The 20574-nt window shown below is 47.2% G+C and overlaps 1 protein-coding gene across 3 annotated transcripts in view; it reads right to left on the bottom strand.

Moving 5' to 3' along the window:
- Positions 1 to 19519, bottom strand: part of antxr2a (ANTXR cell adhesion molecule 2a) — a 48866-nt gene extending 29347 nt beyond the window's left edge. The window contains exons 1-13 of one of the 3 annotated variants that reach the window (XM_029162547.3): positions 19094 to 19519; positions 18771 to 18948; positions 16457 to 16528; positions 13409 to 13480; positions 12492 to 12573; positions 12313 to 12417; positions 12047 to 12115; positions 11326 to 11406; positions 8927 to 8987; positions 8559 to 8654; positions 6943 to 7012; positions 1459 to 1537; positions 1154 to 1249 (exon numbers count right to left, since the gene is read on the bottom strand). In XM_029162547.3, coding sequence (XP_029018380.1) covers positions 1154 to 1249; positions 1459 to 1537; positions 6943 to 7012; positions 8559 to 8654; positions 8927 to 8987; positions 11326 to 11406; positions 12047 to 12115; positions 12313 to 12417; positions 12492 to 12573; positions 13409 to 13480; positions 16457 to 16528; positions 18771 to 18940 — 1053 coding nt within the window. In that variant the 5' untranslated portion in view covers positions 18941 to 18948; positions 19094 to 19519. The other 2 variants (XM_029162549.3, XM_055511638.1) reach the window with 2 other exon arrangements.
- Between the last annotated feature and the right edge of the window lie 1055 nt (positions 19520 to 20574).

Raw genomic sequence — 20574 nt, 5'->3', positions numbered from 1 at the left:
TGGGAGACACACGCAGAGAGGGATTGTGGGAAAGAGGTTGGGCGTGAGTGTGTGTGTGTGTGTGCGTGGCCTCATCCACAGAGCTGAAACCTGGCAGACTGGGGGTTTAAATATTAACAAGCCACACATGGCCCTCCTCTTCTGCCGCGTCCCTCGATGGAAGGTAACAGCAGCTCCCTCCACCAAGACAAACACGTCCGTGGCCAGACATGCTGCAGGGGGTTTACATTTTAATGCCTTTGTTGGTTTTCCAAAATATGCTTCCATCTCATCCTGGATGGGCTCCCTCCAGGTCCACAAAGCCAGGTGACGTCTATCATGTGAAGGGGCAGCGAGGGAGCGGGAAGTGAGGAGCAGCGGGAGGGAGGAGGGAAGAGGGGGTTCACCGTCTGCAGCCCTCCCCCGTCTGCAGCCCCAAACCTTAATCTGCGGGTTTTTAAATAGTGGGAGGCGAGAGCAAGGTGAGGACACAAATCGGACCGGAACCGAGGAGGCCGGTAGGACCGATGATCAGCACATCAGTTAATTAAGACTCTCTGATCGTACGTTCACTCAGGGCCTCTTCATTCTGTCTGTTTCTACGTTTGCTGGTGTCACTCGGTTACGTGCGACTCCACAATAAAGGCATTCAATGTCTTCAAGCAGTGAAAACTGTGGATTAAGCCGCAGAAAGCCTGAGTGATCACCATTAGTTCCCAGGTAGACGCCGCTTGGTTAACGTTCACGTCCTTCAGTTTATAATCTATGGACAGTTTAGTGATGCTCCTGGTTTGTTTGCACTAAATTACTTTCTTTGTCGATTGCAGCCAGACACCACCTGTGTCCACAGGATGTGGGCTCTCAACTTCCTGTTTGAGCTTCTTCTTCTGTGGTGTTGGGCTGACCACAGTAAACAACGCGGTTGTCGACACCGCTTCCCGTGAGTGTGATGTGAACCAATAACCTCGCACACAAACCAACAGGATTGGGTTTAAAACCACAGTTTTCTCAACCTTTCTACTTCCACAACGATTTCTTAAATTTTGCAGAGCGATACTTGGGGTTCGCTAAATGTTGCTCCTTATGAAACAGATTCAGTTTTTAATATTCCTGATCGACACCAAAGCTGTGACTTGTGTCGTCGCCTTCACACTTTGTTGTTTGTGATACTCACTATTTTACAGCAGAGAGGCCAGAACCACCACATGAGAGCGAGGGCCGCGATGATCAGCAGCACCAGGAAGACGATGGCCACCGCCGTGCCGTCCGACTGAACGAGACAACAAAAGCCAGACCATCACACAAAAGCATCGCTTCACACAACACGTATCGGCCGTTTTATGGTTGTCATAAAGTAAAAGGTGAGTCATGAGGTTGGGTACGGACACAGTGTTACCTAAACTTGCACATGAGTAACAGTAACAAATGGTGAAATCAGCCTTTGGAAACACGGATGTGGTGCAAAAACAGTTTTCTCACACAGGTGGAGGCAGTGATGACGAAGGCGCTGGAGATGAAGCTCTTGCCATTGTTCAGGCTGATGAGAACATCCATGGTTCTGTGAAGGAAATGATGTCGACGTGAGACACAATCAGCCTTCTGGTAAGTTCACGTGAACCAAATGAGACAGGAGACTGAATCACTGGAGTTTGCTCCCACAATAACAGAAATACACTTTCAATGAAAGTACTATAGTACTTTCATTGAAAGTCCAGTTTAAATCCTGTTGAGCCCTGCGCCGGCCTGGCGGCCTGTCCAGGGGTGCCCCCCCCCGGCCTCAGCCAGCTGGGATACGCTCCAGCCCCGCGACCCCAACAGGAGCGAGCGGTGGAAAATGGATGGAAGGATGAATAATGTTAGAATTGACTGAACATTATTTACTTCATTTATTTACTGTAGTTGCACATATCGCACATACACAAACACTCACTCTCCACAAATCAGGTCAGATCCACTGACTTAGACAAAAGCTTTTACTAAACACGTTCAGATTTATTTGTTATTACTTATTTCTCAAAATGGAGACAAAAACACTAATCTTTAAATGAAATCATTGGTGAATAGTGAAACATCTGTCACAACATTCACTGAAAGCATAAAGAGTTTAAGTAGATTATTTCACAAGCAAGTCCTGTTTAAAATGATTAACAAGTCCAACTGAAGCCAGAACTTTGCTACAAACAGAATGGAGGTGAACTCGGAGAACGGAAATCCTCATTATCACACGTCAGCGGCCGTGGATGAAGCGGCCTGACGCTCCTGAACTGCGATGACTTATTTAGAGGCAAGAATGTGGAGGCTCAAATGGGCACAATTAAAACCCTAATGATGAACGGCACCGCAATTTCCATATGTCTATTATGCCCAATCCAATTACCACGGCTTTAATGAGAATTCAGGATATGGAACGAGTGAAACGCCCGAAATCATCGCTCTGCTGCGAAAAAGAAAGGAGCTGAGAAAGAAGAGAGCGGAGCGTCTGTGTGCGAGTGTGTGGCGGTGCAGAGGAGGCCGCGCGGAACCCGAGCTGCCGAATAATAACAAGCGCCGTCTTTGCTTGGGCCGTAGCCCGAGGCAGCGCCTTGGGCCGCTGACTCTCCTGTGGTTCACAACAGATGAGCAACCAGACCATGTGTCCATTACTGTGCAGTGTGTTTTAAATATTCTGAACAGACTCCTTTGCACCTTTCCTTATTTACCCACACTAAATATTTAAAACCCAATTCACGGACCTTTAAGAGGAGATGCACTCTGACACTGGGACTTGTTGACTTCTGTTGGTTCAGACTCAGTTTTTCCGTATCTCTCCAGTATTTCATGCAGGTTGAAAGTGGAATGTTTTTTACGCTATGACGTCTTGGCATCTCCCACAAGTAGAAAGTCCACTTCAAATTATTTAGTACAAGAAAATATCCATAAACATCAAAAGTGCAAGAACTTTATGAAACCGACGCTCGTTATTAAAATGAATCCTGTGGATACATTAAATGTGGACCTAGTTCAGATTTGACAAAATTACTGTCAATGTAATGTGAATTTATTTTATTATATTTAACTCTTTATTTATATTTTATAATTTATTCTACATTTTGCACGGAGTCAGACGTCTTTAGTTATGAAGGAGCACCAACTGATTTCACTATTTTATTACCAATTATAATTAAAATTATCTTGTGCTGTCAAACATAAATGCACATAATACTGCGATGACCTGAGCTCGTTACAAAAGACGAACTGATTAGACAAACATTTCATCACTTGTATTATACAACAATTAATTTACTACATTTTTTACTGTATTTGCTGCTGATGCCTAATTGTGTGTCTGAGTATTCGACCTGCTGCTGAAAGCAAATCACTGCCACGGTTTCCAATATGAAAAGTCTAATTGTCTGTTTTGCACAGAAAATAAATAAATGCACAAGTGGAGAAGCAAAAACTCTTTTTTCATCTCTCTTTCGTTCGACGCCGCCGTTCCAGGTCTGTGCACGTCGACTGTGTGAAGGGAGAGGCTAATTTAGCCGACACCCTCGATCTGCGATAATGGTGTGCAGGCTGTTAATCAAGCTGGAGGTGTGGACCCCAGCAAGTGAAGGATGAAGCTCCTGAACGACTTATACACAAAGCCCCGACGACGGTGGGCTCCTTAAAGCCCACAGACTGATAATTCACAGAGTTAATGTTGAGTGGGCAGAATCTGCTCCAGCACAGAGGCATAAGTCAAACGTCCCCTTCCCTCTCTTTTATTTCTGTTAGAATTAATAGGAAAGAGATGATACTAATAGGTTGGGAACGTGTACATTTTAAGGGGAATTGGCCTCTACAGAAAAATAATTACAGCATTTTATCTTTTGTGAATTATTTAAGAAATAAGAATACAATTACCTAAAAAGCTTTTTTTTCTGGAATACAAAAGATCAAAGCTATTTTTTGTGATACTTATTAGCAGTGAATTTAAGTTTTACAGTAAATCAATTTATATTGGTAAATATATGGGAAATCACTATTACACAGGCAACAAATACATAATAAAAGGAAAAAGCAGCAACAGGACAACTTTGCAGAAGCTGCATCAATAATTTAGAGACGGTCGCTGTCATTTAACTTTCCCGCAGCGGCCAGTGAGTGACACGGAGGAGAGCGCTGCAGCTGCCTGGTGGGTCGCTGGGTATGTTTGAATAAATAGGAGATGAGAGGGCAGGTTGTCACGGGGCCAAGGGATCACTCAAAGTTTGGCTACAAAGCCACGCAGTCTCACAGGGACACCAGTTGAACAGCACACGGCCTCCTCCCGCTGCAGCGCCGCCGGAAAAGTTCGTCCCCTGGCTCGCTGCAATCTGTCACAAAGTAGGACCTGCCCTGACACTAAGCTTTGGTGATGCCATGCAGCTGGAGCGGCTGACAATGGCCACGCTAATGGCTTTCAAACTTCCCTTAAAGATGTGAAAATTGAGGAGGATGAATAATTCACTGCGGAGCATATGCGGCGCCTGTCGCTCGGCATGCAGCACCCATCACTCTGCACGGGTTTGTGTGGCACAAGTTCTGACAGAGGGCTCGCCTCATGAAGTCTGGGGACCAGATGAGACGTCCACCATTTGGAAAGAGCAGCTCCAAAAAAAAAAAAAAAAAAGACGACTGTTAATGGGCCAAAAGTAAAAGCAGCAGAGTTCATTGGCAAAGCGCGAGGACTGCAGCCGACTCCGTTAAAGCCTGTTCTTCCGCTTTCAGATTTGGAAATGTGAGAAATGAGAGTGTGTTTTCTGTTCATTTCCATATGGTCTACAGATCAATAACAGACTCCTCAGTGCAGACACCAAAAAGTTTGTTGGTGCATATTCAGCATAAATGACCGCTGCTGGTCGACATATTCTCTTTTGCATCCTTCCACAAATCATGAAGCTGAATCATTGGAGCAGCTGCAACATGCTGCTTCTTCAATTATTGATCAGCATTAGCATTAGCATTAGCTACTGTACCTGCCTGTGAAGCAGGTATTTCTGTGGCCTCCACGGTTTTGTGAAAACATCAGGTGAGTACACGCTGCTGCACGAGCGCAGCCACTTAACCTCTCCATCAGCCTCCCAGCAGGGAGTCCTGGCTCTCCTAGTGGGGATGCAGAGCGAGGAGGAGGAGGAGGAGGAGGAGGAAGGGCATCAGCAGATGCCGGGCTTTCAGGCCCGGTGCCGCAGCTGTCGGCACAGATGATGCCTCTGCCCTGAGCTCGAAGCCCGGCCGAGGACGCCGCCATTCCTGGACATCCAGGCCGGCGTGGAGCTGCCTGCTCCCAGTCCCCAGCGGGACAGGAAACTGCAGCTGAGCACCTCCGCTCCAGCGACGGGAGGAAAGTGGAGCAGCGCTGGCTGCAGGGACGCCGAGGGCTCACGTGTGGGAGCGCACGGCTAAAGAGAGGGAGCGCGACGGAGGAGGCCATTGTGCTCCGGCTCAGTAGAGCCACGTTAGCAGACGCCCTGCGCGGTGGCTGCCGTGATGGAGCAGAAGCAGACAGATGGACGGAGGGAAGTTTCCAGGCTCCAGCGCTCCACGCAGGTGGTCCGTGGAGCCGGGATCGGTGAATTATTTAAATGGGGAGCGTGGAAAAGGGAACGGCTACATCTGTCGCACATCCTTTTAAAGCCCCTCCAGCAGATGTGTTTACTCACCGCCCGTACCAGTTAACTGCTTAATGGGTCACCGTCGGCAGCCAAGAGTTAATTAAGCAGCCCTTTTGCAAATGGCGGGAGCGCAGCGCCAGCAGCGCCGGCAGCACGGCGGCGCCGGCCCGTCGGGTCACCGGAGGGGCTGTAGGCCTGCGCTGTACAGATGTCACCGCTTGAGTCGATCGTTCTCCTCCGTGTTGACACAGCGGAGGAATAGCGAGCTCTGTGTTTGGAGCTTTAACGTGAAGTCAATGCATTTGCAGTAAATTTTTTTTTGTAAAAATATTATTGCGTTAGATTTAAGATCTAAGACGCATTTATTTCTTAAGACAAGAGATTTTCTGTAAATTGGCAAACACTAAACCAAAGCCTGTGTTTCTCCTTCGGCGCGTCGTCATCTCGAAGGAGGGAAAAACATGTTATCATGAGCAGTTTGGACTTTAAAGCCGAGCAGATTATCTGAGGTGAGGTTCAAGTGGATTTGGAGAAGTTACACGTGGAGTTTGCATCACCGTCGTCATATGATACATAATCTGTTTTAAAGCTGGAAGGCCTTCAGGAGCCAGCAGCTCATAATCATACATTTTTGATTGGATTGCATTCAGCGAGGACATTAAAATCTGTTGTTCCATCTAGACTGCCTTAGCGATCATCTGTTGTGGTTTGGGATTATAAGAGATGACGTTACAATCAAACAATAGCGACGCAGCCGGGAGCGCGCGTGTTTACACTGTTTTACCTAAATCTTCATGGGTTGTATATATGGTGTGTTTTTCCTTCAGGCTCTGTCGACAGTGTTTACCGCATCTTCACACTACACCAAACTCTTCATCCTTTCATCTACTGCTCGAACTTACAGCTGATTTTTAGATTTAGGAATCTGCACAAAACAGAGATTTTACAAAGCAGGAGAATAAAATAAAAGCACAGAAAGAGGCAGTGAGAGGATTGAAGCATCTTAGTGGAATCCAGGGGAGATACAGTGGATATAAATAAAAAAACTCAACAGAAACTAAAGTGAACTTCAACACAGAGGAGAGCGATAGCGCGGCAACATGCCTGGAAACAAGAGGGACGGAAACTATGTGAAAAGAAAAGGCCTGATTCACTCTGTGTCTGCTGAGATCAGATGCTTGAATATACATGAAGCTGTGGGCAAAACGTCCACCAACACAGGTCTCTGCTTCCCATCCACAACATCAGATACTGTACATCTAAATACACCTGGAGAAACGCTGCCGCGAAGGAACCGGACGCTGCGCTCACGTTTAGCAACAGCTCAGCGTTTGTGGTGTTTACTCACTGTCCGACTTCATAGAGCTTCGGGGCCGGACACAGCATGTAATCGTTCCGCACGTCGCTCGGCTTGTGACCTAGAACAGAAAGAGACCCCCTGATGAGTTAAAGGATTGAGACACAAAGTCTAGAAGAAGCCAGAACCGCGCGCCTACACACTTATTTCTAGAAAACATGTTTTTGAAAATGCTGCAGCTTTAATATTTATGCAATAAAAATCACAACAGCTTCTTTGAGATACTGGGCATCAGAGATTTGTTTGTGATTATCTGTCCAATAAAATCCAGTTATACCACATAAAACCTCACTCAGGTCTTACGAGCTGTTGAGTAAAGCAGCAGTATTTGATCCGTGTGTCCTCCCTGACCCTCAGCATCACATGAATTTGTGTCTTAACTGTTGTAAATCAGTTGTATCGTAAACCTAATGTTTTTACAAATACCCACAGACCTGCACGTATCATACGTTTCTTTTTTCAGCAACCATCATGAGGGTTACAGGAAAGGAGATTGGATTATGATTTGTGTGTGTGTGTGTGTGTGTGTGTGTGTGTGTGTGGAAGCGCCTTCAGTCACCGAGGTCGTTGGGATTATTGTTGTGTGCGTGTGTCTGTGTGTTTGCTCGTCTGCTCAGGGCTCCAACTGCTTTGGTGATGGAGAAGTCTGTAGCATCTGTTCCTCATATGTGGTTCGTGTTCCATAGTTGCCATGATGCCTGTCCATAATTATAAGGTGCCCCACTGTTAAAAAGGTCTGGGCTGAACACATGCAAAAGCCAATAAGGGAATAAATAGCCCCAAGTGGGCGAATGTGAGACAGCCTAAACTGAGAAAGGACTAACAGGAAGACATCTGCTAATGGCCACTTCCTAATTCGGATGAAGTTCTTTTTTTAAAGGAAAAATTATGCTTGAGTATTTTAATAGAGATGAAATGATAAACATCTAAAATAACTTGTCATGGAAGGAAGTGTTGTCATTGGCAGTCGTCGATCCCACAGATCCTGCGGCCAAATGAGAGCTTGAAAAGATTGGCTGGCGCTGCCAAATCCCGTTTGGTTCCTGAAAAAGGATTTCTCAACAGAACAGACTGCAAGCTCCAAATACGGAGCACGGTGACCTACATAGTCTCCTTCCTCTGCTGAGTTTAGATCCATACAGATCAGGGAGCTGCTGTGAGACGCCCAGTGTTTACAGTAAAGAGGCTTCCTGACTTATGAACCTGAGCCGGACACGGACTGACTCAGCAACACGGCATCCACAGGTCAGAGCAGCAGGACACGATGAGGAACGCAGCGACTGACGAGACCTGAGGTTCAGCGGCCTTTTGTACAAGTTCCCTCTAAACAGTCGTGTTATCATGAGAAACACATGATAAATTAATATGATGAGTCTGAGCTTCAGAAAGTGTTAGAATGAAAGTAACTAAGCATCATATGGACGCACAGAATAAACACGCTGATCCATGGAAGTGGGACTGTGCTTCATTGGAAGCATGTGAAGTCGGACTTCCCCTCTTAGATTTATTTTTAACAGTTACAGACAAGTTATGTGGAAAGCTGGAGGCTGGAACCGGGCCAGGCCCGTGACCCGTGACCCGTCCTGCTGCTGGCTCGCGTCACTTACTGAGGATCTGCTGGTTGACGATGAAGGTGCAGACGACGCCGTCGTTGCTGCGGCCGACGGAGAAGCCGTTGCCCCTGAGGACGATGTCGAAGGACTCTGGAATGTAAACGAACAGCACATCAGACGCTGCTCCACACAGCCTCAATACCTGAATGAGCTGAGCCAGGAGGACACGAACAAGCTCAAAGGGTGGAAAGCTGCTCCGCGCGAGGCGTCCTCGGCCCAAACCGCAGCACGGAGGCCGCGGTGGCTCCACTCATTGTGCCCAAACAGATGCAGCGCCTCAACCCCTGCTTGAACCGGAGCCACGGGTTCAGGCAGCGTGTAGTGAAGCATTCAGCCCAGAGCTGCAGGGACGGAGCACTCACCGTTCACACACACGCTGGAGGGCTCCACGCTCAGGATCTCCGTGCACGAGCGCTTTAGTATCTGTGGAGGACGAGACACAAATGAAACGGCTGCATTATCGCTGGAGGACCGAGGACCAGAATAAATACATCAAAACCCCAGCGTTATCGGCTCTGTCAGGTTTAGAAAACAGATTAGGGAGCAACACCTGAGAAACGTCTCGCTGCTGATCGGGGCCTGGCGGCTACGGGGAGCGCTGAGTATCAGCGGCGGGGAGAAGCGGCAGCTGTGGCAGCCTTTATGGGAAAATTATGCAAGACTATTACATTCCTCAGTTCTATTAAAAACCTCCGGGATCCTGCATTATCATATAAAGAGGCCTGTGTGAGCCCACTGTCATGGAGCTGCTCCGTCCGCCGTGATTCAATAAATCAACAAAAGGACAAACTATGCAAATCCCACTACACAGTCGGTAAAAAGGAGCATATTAACGGCCATATAGGACACTTGAACCTTTCATCTGACGTTGGGCGGAACTTCAATCTAAGCAGAGGAAGCAGCCAGCGTTTACTGGGGCCTTATTAAATATGATAGTTTGATATGGGAGCGCTAAAAGGAGAGAGGGTTGTAGATGACAGCTGGGAGGAGAAGGATCTGCTGCTGCTCCTCTGCGCCACTATTCTCCCCATCTAATTACTTCCTTGGCAGTGCCCGAGAAGAAAGACGGAGGAAAAAAAGGAAATCCCACAAAATTGACTGTTTGCCGACTAAAGCTGAACGTCAGGGAGACCCGAGGAATGACAGCGTAGTCAAACACACCATTTACTGTTAAACTTCGACTTTGAAAAGGAATCGGGGCAAATAAAGTCATTTGTCCCGGTTGTGAAACTAGATCCTCTCTGACCGCTGGGATCAGACGCCTCAAAGCGCAGATCCTCATTCCTCTGTTATGTGGGAAAGCGAGGCGGCGTCCAAACGTCCCAGCCAGCGTAAACACGTGGAAAAGAGAAAGGCGGATGAAAGGTGGTGAATGTATTTAGAAGCAAAGTGGGGTAAAAGAGAAGAGGAGAGCAGAGGAAATGGACCCACGGCCGTAAACACAACTTCGCTGAGCTCTTTCCCCGAGTTTGGCGGTGCTGGTCACAGAGGCAGCGAGGATCCTGCAGCAAAAGGCTGCACAGATGATCTCAAATCCTTGAAATCCAACAGAGGGGAGCGGAGGCCAACTAGTCACGCATCCAGTATTACTAATCAGAGAGGAATGCTGCGCCTTCATTTGGATGCCGGGAGCCTCGCCGTGCCTCCGAGGACCGAGGCGATGAGCTCCTTTCTTCTGCTGGACAATCTCGCGCCGCCTTTACAGCATTTTGGCAAAGTGTCGCTTTGTCTGAGAAGCGTACAATAAACAAAATACCACTTTAATGAGACAGGGGTTGCGTTCATGGTGCTCATGGAGGATCGTTGCTTCTACCGAAGCACATTTATGAATTAATACAAGCTGCTTGGCAGCACTTCACAACCAGTCTAATTTTTCTGAACAGCTCCAAAAAACACCTTTCTTGAATGAATGTAATTGTAAATTTTATAAATGTAGGTATTTTGCTGCAAATGAAATATGCAACACATCAACAATCAATTCAGACATGACTCTTAAAAATATTCAGAAACTCAAAGGAAGTTAATCTAGAATCCGTGTTGTGAAACTCTGCTGCAGCGCTGACACGCTTCCTCCTGTGCGTTTTGCAACACAAACTGAGAGCCACGATTTTAGACCCTCCCCTCAACGACAGTCGTGTTCAAAGCAGCACAATAAATCCCAGCTGAACGTGCACCCGAGCACAGAAAGGAGCAGGCGGGTCGCAGCCTCTGGCTCCACGCCGTCCAGCTGCATGTGTCCCGTTTCCAGGCTCGAACCCAGGTAGAACCGGCCGAGCGCCTCCACCAAAGGAAAGCAGCACTAATTAGCTGGCAGGAGACGAGGCTGCTTGGTCTAATGCTGTTTAAAGGATCATTATAGTCAGACAGCTCCTCTCTGATCACAGCATCGCACTGACAGGACCCCTTGAATGGGTTCCTTTGCCTTTTGCATCTAGAAGAAAAGCTGCATTGTGCTGAGGAGATGCTGCAGCACTGGGAGACTTAACACCCAACACAATACAAACACTGTGAGCGTGTCGCATGGACAGTGACCAACTGTCATCTGCTCCCGTTCCACTGTCTCATTTAACCCAGGTCCCGGTCAACACACATTTCCAGACATTTTTCCATGCAGATTTGCAGGACGTTTACCGAGGTGTAGCTTAAATTTGAGACCAACTTGTCTCAAAGGCAGGAGACTTTTCTCCAAATTTTCCAAATATACAACCATTTAGTGGCAAACTGTCGCTGAAGCTCGCAAACAGAAAGCAGGTGAACTTACAGAGTTGACGATGCCCCTGAGCGCGTGGAAGCCATCTTTGACAGGAAACACATGGTCCTTGCTGTCCGCGATCTCGGCGAGCTGCGGGTACGAAGCAGGCGAAGTGAAGTAGCGCCGATTTAACGCTGCTTTCTGCTTTTTCTCTTTATGACTGAGCACTGTCTTTCCTTTCCTACCATGGGCAGGAGGAGACGTAGCAGATGGCATGACTGTGGCAAACACTTTGCTCAACCATAAAAAAAATCGTTGCAGCACAAACTGGGAGCAATATTGCCTTTGTTTGGGACTTAATAAAAGCTAATCACAGGATGGTTACCAATGGTTACAAGGGACAGGACACCATGATGGAGACAGTGAAACGTTTGTGTGAGCTGATCAGAACCAAACAAAGTACAGAGTGGCCGTGATGTTTGAAACTGTTAGTTTCTCCCGTTTGATTTCATTGTTTCCTTCTCAGCAATACTCTTTTTTTTCCTCTAAGTTTTAATACACTCACTGTTTATATTTAGTTCAATGTACAGAATATTTATTACTACACAAATGGCTGCATATTGCTGTAATTAATTGATTAATTATTGATTAAAGCTCTTCTATGCAGGTAGTGCTGATGCAAGTGTTTACCTTCAGAGATGACAACCTACAGTATCTCCTACTGAAATCATAATTGCTCAGCACACGTTTGTGTTGTTTACCTGCTGCAGATTTATGCTGAAGCTCTTACCTGCTGCTCATCGAAATCCTTGATTCCCACGCAATAAACACGAGCGCCGTATTTCCTCGCCTCATTAGCCTGCAGATCAGGAGCAGGCAGATGACACCAAAGGTAAATAAAGCACAAGAATAAAAGATGGAAGATACATCATTATGTTTTGTATTTGTAACAGTTAAATAAGTAATGAAGGATCAGCACCAAAATAAATTATATTCCATGTTTCTACTAAATTTGGGCAAAATGTCAAGTAGACTTGCGTGTGAATGTGACCTCACCTTTTCCACTGTGAGCTGGTGAACGTAAACTTCAAGTTTTCCATCAGTCAAAGCCAGAATGATGCTGGAGGACTTGGTCGCCTGCTTCTGGATCTGATTTAGTGCCTTTGAGTTCAAACAACAGAACATTAACGTCCAGTCACTGCCTCTCATCTTCATGCACCACCACGTGAACTCGCCTCTTTCATTCCTTCGTGCATGAACGTTTCACCAGCTGGTTTCACGTCCCGCAGCCGCTTCAGACCTTCGTCTATGTTGTACCTGAAACAAGCGACGGACGGTCAAACCATGTCACACATTTAATCGTGCAGCAGCAGCCGCAGCAGCAGCGTGTTGACGCCTCGCTGATGGCTTTGTGGTTATAATAAAGCTGAAAGCCACAAGTTGAAGTAGGTTTTCGTGTGGGATTTTAACCGCCAACCCAACTGCCCACACAAACCAGCTAAACTCAGGCACAGCAGCTATGGTGAACCTGTGCAGAGCTGCACATGGAGGCACAGGAGCGGTTCAGATGAAAGAGCACAGGAGAGAAAAATGTCTCATACAAAGTCAAGTCACAATATGTTTTGTATTTATTGATGCCACGAAAAGCACTTTGGATATTTTTATATATAATGAAAACAAAGTAGTTTGTTATGTGAAAACAAGCTTGATGCTCCAACATCACTTCATACTGTTAAGAACCTAAATTATTATTTAGGTTCATTGTAAAGTAAAATTTTGTAATGAATGTAAATATTTTTTTAAGTGATCTTAATATGTATATATATAAGAAATTTTACTTGTTTAATTAAATAAGTGCTTTTACACAACCCACACTGAAAAACCTCACAAAGAGACATTAAATCAGTTTACTACAGTCGACACTTTTATATCATCTCACTCACTGTTGGTGTGAAACAAAAAGACAAATGAACAAAAGTACACGTCTCCTCCCGTCGCCTCCCAAAATAAGATGTATTCAGAGCGCAAGACGTCGGGCGGTAAAGTAGAGTAACCATGGAAGCAGCAGCGCCCTAATGCTAAGAAATGCTCCTAGTATAAAACTAGCAGCAGTGAGGGAGAGAGAGTCAGTGTGTAAATGAACAGCTCGTACCTGTCTCCAGTCAGAGTCAGCAGCACTTGCGCTTGGGCCGAGAAAACAATGAAGGAGACTCTCAGGCTCGGGCTGCAGAGAAACACACACCAACCGTTAAAACAAAGGCTGAGTTCAACCAAATACGGAAAAATTAAGCATCGGCATTTCCTACTTTATTCATATATCAATGTGAAACACGTAGGTCACAGCTTCACATGAAGCTTTTTATGCAAGTTGGGTTCAGTTGAGGAGAAGTAAGAGGCGTAAATAACCGTACAGACACCGGGTCTCTGCTAATATTAGCATCTTAAAGCAGCTTCTGTGGGGCTGAAGGAAGTGATTAATCAATTCTCAGAGTGTAAACATGTTGCTGTGATGAGTCACAGATAAACACACACATATTCTGTTGCATATACATATACTTTGTACCTGTGACTCCATAAGGGTGCGAATGACACTGGACAGCCTGATGCGTCTCTAACTACAGTCTGGCGTGTTTGTGCTACACCACCAGAGACGTTTACATTGCCTCCGTCACCAGCGCTTCTATTCATTTATTTATTTGTTTTTGTCGTCATGCAGGCACAGCTGGTTTTTGTGTAAATATCTTGCAGAAATCTGAGAGAAGTAAATCAGAACAGAGAAAGAAGGACCCGATTGTGAACAAACCACAGAACCACCAAAGGAAAATGCTTCGAGTGAAAACAAGTAACCAAACAAAGCACAAGGCATTGAAACAGTTGTAGTGATTAATGACAGGGACAACTCAACCACCAAGCAACTCAACACAGAACGATGTGTAAAACCTTCAGAGCAAAGAAAAACGATTGCGGTACCAGGGTCAGACTCACACTGAGGATCAGAGCTAGTTTAACCAACTGACCAACCAATCGCTCAACCAGCAGACAGACCAACCGACCGACCACCAACCAACTAACCGACAGACTGACCACCAACCAACTAACCAACCAACCAACAACCAACAGACTGACAAACCGACCGATTGATCCACCAATCAACCAACCAACTAACTGACCGATTGACCAAGCAACTGACTAACCGACCAACTAATCGACAGAATGACCAACTGATCGATCGATCGACCAACCAACCAACTAACTGACCAACCAACTGACCGACTGACTAACCAACCAACCAACCAACCAACTGATAAACTGACCAACTGATCGATCGACCGACCAATTAACTAACCAACTGACTAACCAATCAACCAACTGACCACCAACCAACCAACCAACCAACCAACTAACCAACTGGCCACCAACCAACCAACTAACTGACCACCAACCAACCAACCAACCAACCAACCAACCAACCAACCAACCAACCAACCAACCGACTAACCAACTGACTAACCAACCAACCAACCAACCAACTGGCCACCAACCAACCAACTAACTGACCACCAACCAACCAACTAACTAACCAACCAATTAACCAACTGACTAACCAACCAACCAACCAACCAACTGACCACCAACCAAGTAACCCACCAACCAACTGACCGACTGACTAACCAACCAACCAACCAACCAACCAACCGATAAACTGACCAACTGATCGATCGACCAACCAACTAACCAACTGACTAACCAACCAACCAACCGACCGACCGACTTTGAGGTTTTTTCTTAAGTCACATTATGGTCAGACGAGTAGAAACGTGGTGTAGCTGCAGGTTAAGATGCCGATCAGACACAGATATTGAACCCGCGCAGCCTTGTTTCCACCTACACTGTGACGCAAGCATCCAGGCCTGTAGTGCAGAGAACGCCATCCATGTACGGGGCTGCTTCCCAGCCTGCTACGAGCAGCGAGCTCGTAGTTAACCGAGTTAAACTTCTGATAATGAAGCACATAAGTGTTTCCTTCAGAGATCTGAAGCCTTTGGAGCATAAGGAGAGGTGCTGATATTTCTCACCCACATGACACATGGCCCAGTCGCGATCCTCCCCCGCAAACACAGCACAATCTTTAAGCCACACGGCCAGTTCTGGCAGGGAGCGCTAGCAGCGTATACATCCACATCCTGTCTGCAACTTATGTGCACTAAAAACTAACCACGCTCAAGTCACCAGCAGAAAGCGTGGGCGTCGGCTCCAACGTCAAACTTTGGGCTTTCGGCAGAGACGGAGCCGTGCTCGGTTTCCAGCAGAGCCTCGGGCCGACGAGGCAGCGAGGCCGAGGACACATCCGAGGGTGGCGCCGGTACCGTCACGGGGACGGCGTGTGGTGAGCGGGTCCGGTCGGCTCCACATGGCACAACAGAAGTGCTGGTGGGGAGCGAGCATTGTTTAGCAGATTGTCCTCGTCGCACACGTTCCAGTGTTCTTTTGCTTTACTGTACATTGTCTGCCTGTCAGCCGCTCTGTGATGGAAGCAGGGGATAAGTGTGGAGCCGGACCCCCCCGGTGCAAATGGCCATTCTCACAGCCCAGAAGACTGCTCCTCTCTGCCACCCACTCCCACCTGGTGCCTTTGCTATTTTCTTCAACCAACCACTTCATTCTGGCTGGGTCGCTACCGTCTGTACTGTGCTGGCAGGCGGCGTTTGACTGAAACATTATGCAAGTGGAGCGCTGAGAGCTGCTTTCTTCACTTTGCTCTGCTTGTAATGGATTAAGTGCAAAAAAGGATGTCGCGGATTTTACAAACTGAATCTGTGCAACAGGTTGCACCAAATGTTAGACGTCCTGCCATTAATCCTCTGCTGATGTTGGACTGAAAACATGGTGTCACTTCTTAGAGATGGTGTAAATCCTTACATTTCTTGCACGCTGGTGTTTGTTCATCATTTACCGCCCAACTTCCTTGGAACGTTTGCTCCATATTAAATCTCTCCCTCATCACTTATCTTCGCTTTGTGACTGATCTATAATCTTGAGCCTCTTTTGTTTCCTCCATTTTTACAGTATAAAAACAGTTTTTCCTTTGATTTTTTCCTTTCATTTGATTCGGGCGTCTGTGATACTAGGAGATAAAACTTTATTTGATTTGACTAATTAAATACTGCAAAGACTTGGGCACCAGTGACTTCACACTCACCTCACAAATCGATCCGTAAGGTTCTTCACGAATGAGTAAATCTCGAACCAGTCAGCAGAAACACTTCCAGACCTGAAAGCAAGAACCGACAGTCAGCTCACAGCCCATCAGTCGCAGCAGATTGTGTGCCGGGGAGTAAAATACTGTACTGTATTGGTGCTTTGTACCACAACCACAGTTGGACATTAACACCAGCCACATGCTGGATTACTGTGCTGATAAGTCTGTGTACTATAGCTGCCACTTCAGCTGCTACAACCCTCCGTGTCCGTGCGAGTTTCGCTTCTTTACAAATCTGCTCAATCAAAATGTATTTCATAAAATTAAGGTGAACAAAGAATATATTAATGTGTTATATATCATCACCATAAATAAAGGTGTCCTTGTAAGAATGCACAGAAAAGGGAGGTTTCCTTTTCAAGCGCTGCCATCTTTATTTGATTAAAAGCACTGAGAACTTAATCTACTGCTGTCATCGGGTCTCATTAAAACTAATTAAGACTTAGTAAATCTCAGAAACTCTGCATAAATTTCTGGCCGATACCAAGGACGAGCCAATGTTAGACGGGCCTCAACCTGTGGCCGTCGCACCCCCAGATAACTCTATTCGACCACAACGAACACGGAGCGTAAAAAACATGCCCTTGATGTAACGACAAAGAGCTAATTAAACCAATGATTACCATTCAATGTATGTGAGGAGAGCATTAAATAAAGGCTCGTCTCCTCCTCTCCCTGCGTCAAAGACAAGGTCACGCACCAGCAGCCAGCAACTTTGGCAATATTTGAACATGGAGTGACAGATTTCTCAGAACATGAGTGTGGTTTTGGTCAAACGGATGCTTTCAGGACCGGCTTTGATTTCACTGTAACTGCAAAAGAGCAGCACAGTGTGTAGAGACAAACATTTCAAACGCTGTCTCTTTAGTAGAAACAGTCTCAGGCATCACAGCGCCATCTTTGCTGACATGACTCTGGTCCATGTAGAATCTCAGGGGTGGTCGGTGCCGCACGGGCTCCGGTGCCACCGCTGCCAGACTCTAGAACTACTTCATTTGGAGTCTGGAAGGTGAAGCACGTCTGAGCTGCAGACGCGATGAACAGACTGCACAGGACGCTTCCTGAGGAACATGTGCTGAGTGCTGAGGCTGCCAGAACAGGAAGCCCTGCACGAACCGACCTCAGACGGAGTCATCAGCGCTACGAGGAGTCAGAACGGCAGAAGCAACATTCCAGAGCGCAAACTGCTGATGAAGATGTCGGTCAGAAAAGTAAACAGCAAAGCGATTTGATCTCCAGTAAACATGCGGTCAGCTGATGACAGAGCAGATACCACATATTAGCCTCAACGTGCAAACTAGCATGTGGGAAATTCTCCACAACATCATAAACGTTCAAAGGTTTGATCAATGCTTCAAACACAGGTTCACCAGATATTCAGGACCCTGTAATTGAGTGCGGTCCTGGAGACGGACGGGCGGCGGCTCAGGGGGCGTGGCCTCATTGCACCTCCCAGAGCGATGGAGCGCAGGATGGAAAGGGCTGCAGTGACGTTCTGGTAGAAGCTGGTTCTGAACTCTCTCTACGGCGGCTCGTTGCGACGCAGCAGAACGAGTCAAAGTCACAGGAAGTAGGACTCAAAGCTGCAACTAGTGATGCACAACTAACATAAGACTGATAACTCACATATGCCTTTAGTTATAAACAGACAGGAAGTGGCGGTTTACCGACTTCCTCTTCACCACTGGCAGCATCTCAGAGAACAAGGAAAGTCAGAATAGAGTTGATTCTGATCTCTGACACTTCTTGTGAGCGTCACTGCTTCAGTCCTTTGTTTCCTACTGCTGCTGCTGCTGCTCACTGAATCGGGTCGATGACTCAGTGGGAGGAGAGAGAATGATCCCAGGTGATCCGCTGCTATGAGGAGGCTGCTGGAGGCCTGGCTTCAAACTGGCATCAGCCACATGTTGGAAGTCAGTGACTGCACTCAAACACAGACCAGCACCACTGGCTATGGACCGGGCCCAGTTCCGCAGGAGACGGGCTCCGTCTCTGCTGCCAATACACGAAAAACACTTGAGGCCAAGTCTGCTGCCCAATCGACACAATGACGTCACCAGCGTTGCTCTCGTATATCAGAGCAGCGCGGAGGCAGCACAAAGGCCGAAGCAGGTCACAGAACATAACGGAGCACAGTCGAACGGGCCAGAGCAGAACCGCTGCGGCTCCGTCTCTGCGTTCACCGCGCGGCGGTAACATTGTGTCATTTGCCCCAGCGCGTGCTCGTCGCGGCGTCCGTCTGTGTCGTACTCACTTGTCCAACACAAAGTAGAGGTCGTAGGCTCCGTGACACGACGCGTCCTCCGCCCAGCACGACGACGCGAACAGGGCGAGCAGCGTCACGGCCGCCGCCGCCGACGTCCAGCGACGGCGCCCGCGAGCGACGACTCCCTCCCGCTGGAAACAACGGGGCCGCTTTTCCATCGTTTCTGCTGCAGAGGTTCAGGCTCGCGGTGAAAAGTGGGAACAACGACGTCTGCGGAGTCTCACACAATCCAGACACTTGAACACAACGCGCGCGTCCCGCCGAGTGACGAGCTCCACGCAAACTTCCTCACAACAAGTTGTCACACTGACCTGAGGAATCACGGAAGCCCCGCGCGCACGTCACCGACTTCCTGACGCGCGGTCCGCTCACTCACATGCTCAGGAAAACCCGACCCGCGCTCGAACCCGTCCGGACTCGTTTCAAGGCGCCTCGAATCACTAACTGCAAACTTCACAGCGCTAAAGCACACACTTCAGAGAGACGCGTTCACGGGCTCCTGTAAAGTTGGGAACTCTGGGAAGAGACGTAGGTTAAACAAATGAAAAACCTGCTAGGGTCAGTTAGAACGACACATCAAAATACAACATAACTTTAAGCCCTGTTGTAAAGTCACTATTACAAATAAATTGGAGTAAAAATAAGTAGTGAAAAATATTACTGGGACAATAGAGAGGAACTCATATATAACGTAAGAATGTCTTAATAGAGTAGAATACCTCATAAATAATATAATTTGCATGCACTGTAATTGTGATGTTACACAAAATAAAAAGTAAGCACTTAAAAGAACCTCCAAACCGTATTCGTGCGAGTGGAAATGTCACAGAGCTGCTCATTTCCACAAATTAAGCTATGTTGCAACAGGGGAAGACACTGGAGCTGCTGGACTTTTTCTCTACTATTTGGTTTGATTTCCCTTGTTTCCAAGAGGCTCCAAACACAACAGTGTTCCGTCCGGTGCGCATGCCCGATGAGGAACCAGCTGTTCCAGTGAGTGCACACACCCAAAAACATCTGTACCACATCACACTACAAGCAGGTCAGACTTATGCAAAAAGAACGAGGTTCTAAAGCAGTATTCAAAAGCAGCAGAGACCCGTCTGCAGATGTTTGCTGCATGACAATGACAATGACATTTTGATTTTACTTTTTAAAGCATCAGCACCGATTACATTTTGTGTGAACCACAAAGGCCGCGCGATCACGACAGCAAGCAAATTTCCCAAAATATCAACTTCTACCAAAAATTTGTGAGAGTTGAGAGACTCTCAGCTCGTCGTGAGGCACGTTTTAGGTAAATCGTTATGAACGCGCTGCACACAAAGCTGCTGGGCCCTGCAGAGGACAAAGAAAAGGCAGTCTGCAGGAGGAGGCTGCAGTGGAACCAGTGTGAAAGCAGAGGCGCGCTGTGGGTGATGGTCCTCGCGTTCTCCCCAACGAAACCTCGGCTTGTTCTGAATGGAGCTGCAGGAAAAGGTTCAGACTCCACCCGCAGTTCAAGAGACGTATATTTCTGACACGCTACACAAGCACAAACACGCTTTAAGAGCACGGGGATCTTCTGGTTAACATTTAATTAAATTGGCCTCTTAATTCAAGGCACATTATGGAAGCTGCAGGTGCCTCCATCTTCAGCGTGGATGCTTCATTGTTTGACTCTAATCCCCAAACCTGGCAGGCGCCGCGCTGCTCTGCTCCGCCGTCGTCAGGCAGAGACGAGGCCTCAAACCTGGCAGCGCACCACCGCCTTGTATGCACAGAACTGAAGTCGTGCTCCTCCACGGCTGCC

This window comes from Betta splendens, chromosome 9, assembly GCF_900634795.4.
Source record: "Betta splendens chromosome 9, fBetSpl5.4, whole genome shotgun sequence".
Taxonomy (NCBI): domain Eukaryota; kingdom Metazoa; phylum Chordata; class Actinopteri; order Anabantiformes; family Osphronemidae; genus Betta; species Betta splendens.
The sequence above is the reverse complement of the archived record's forward strand: the minus strand, read 5'-3'. Positions and strand labels throughout refer to the sequence as shown.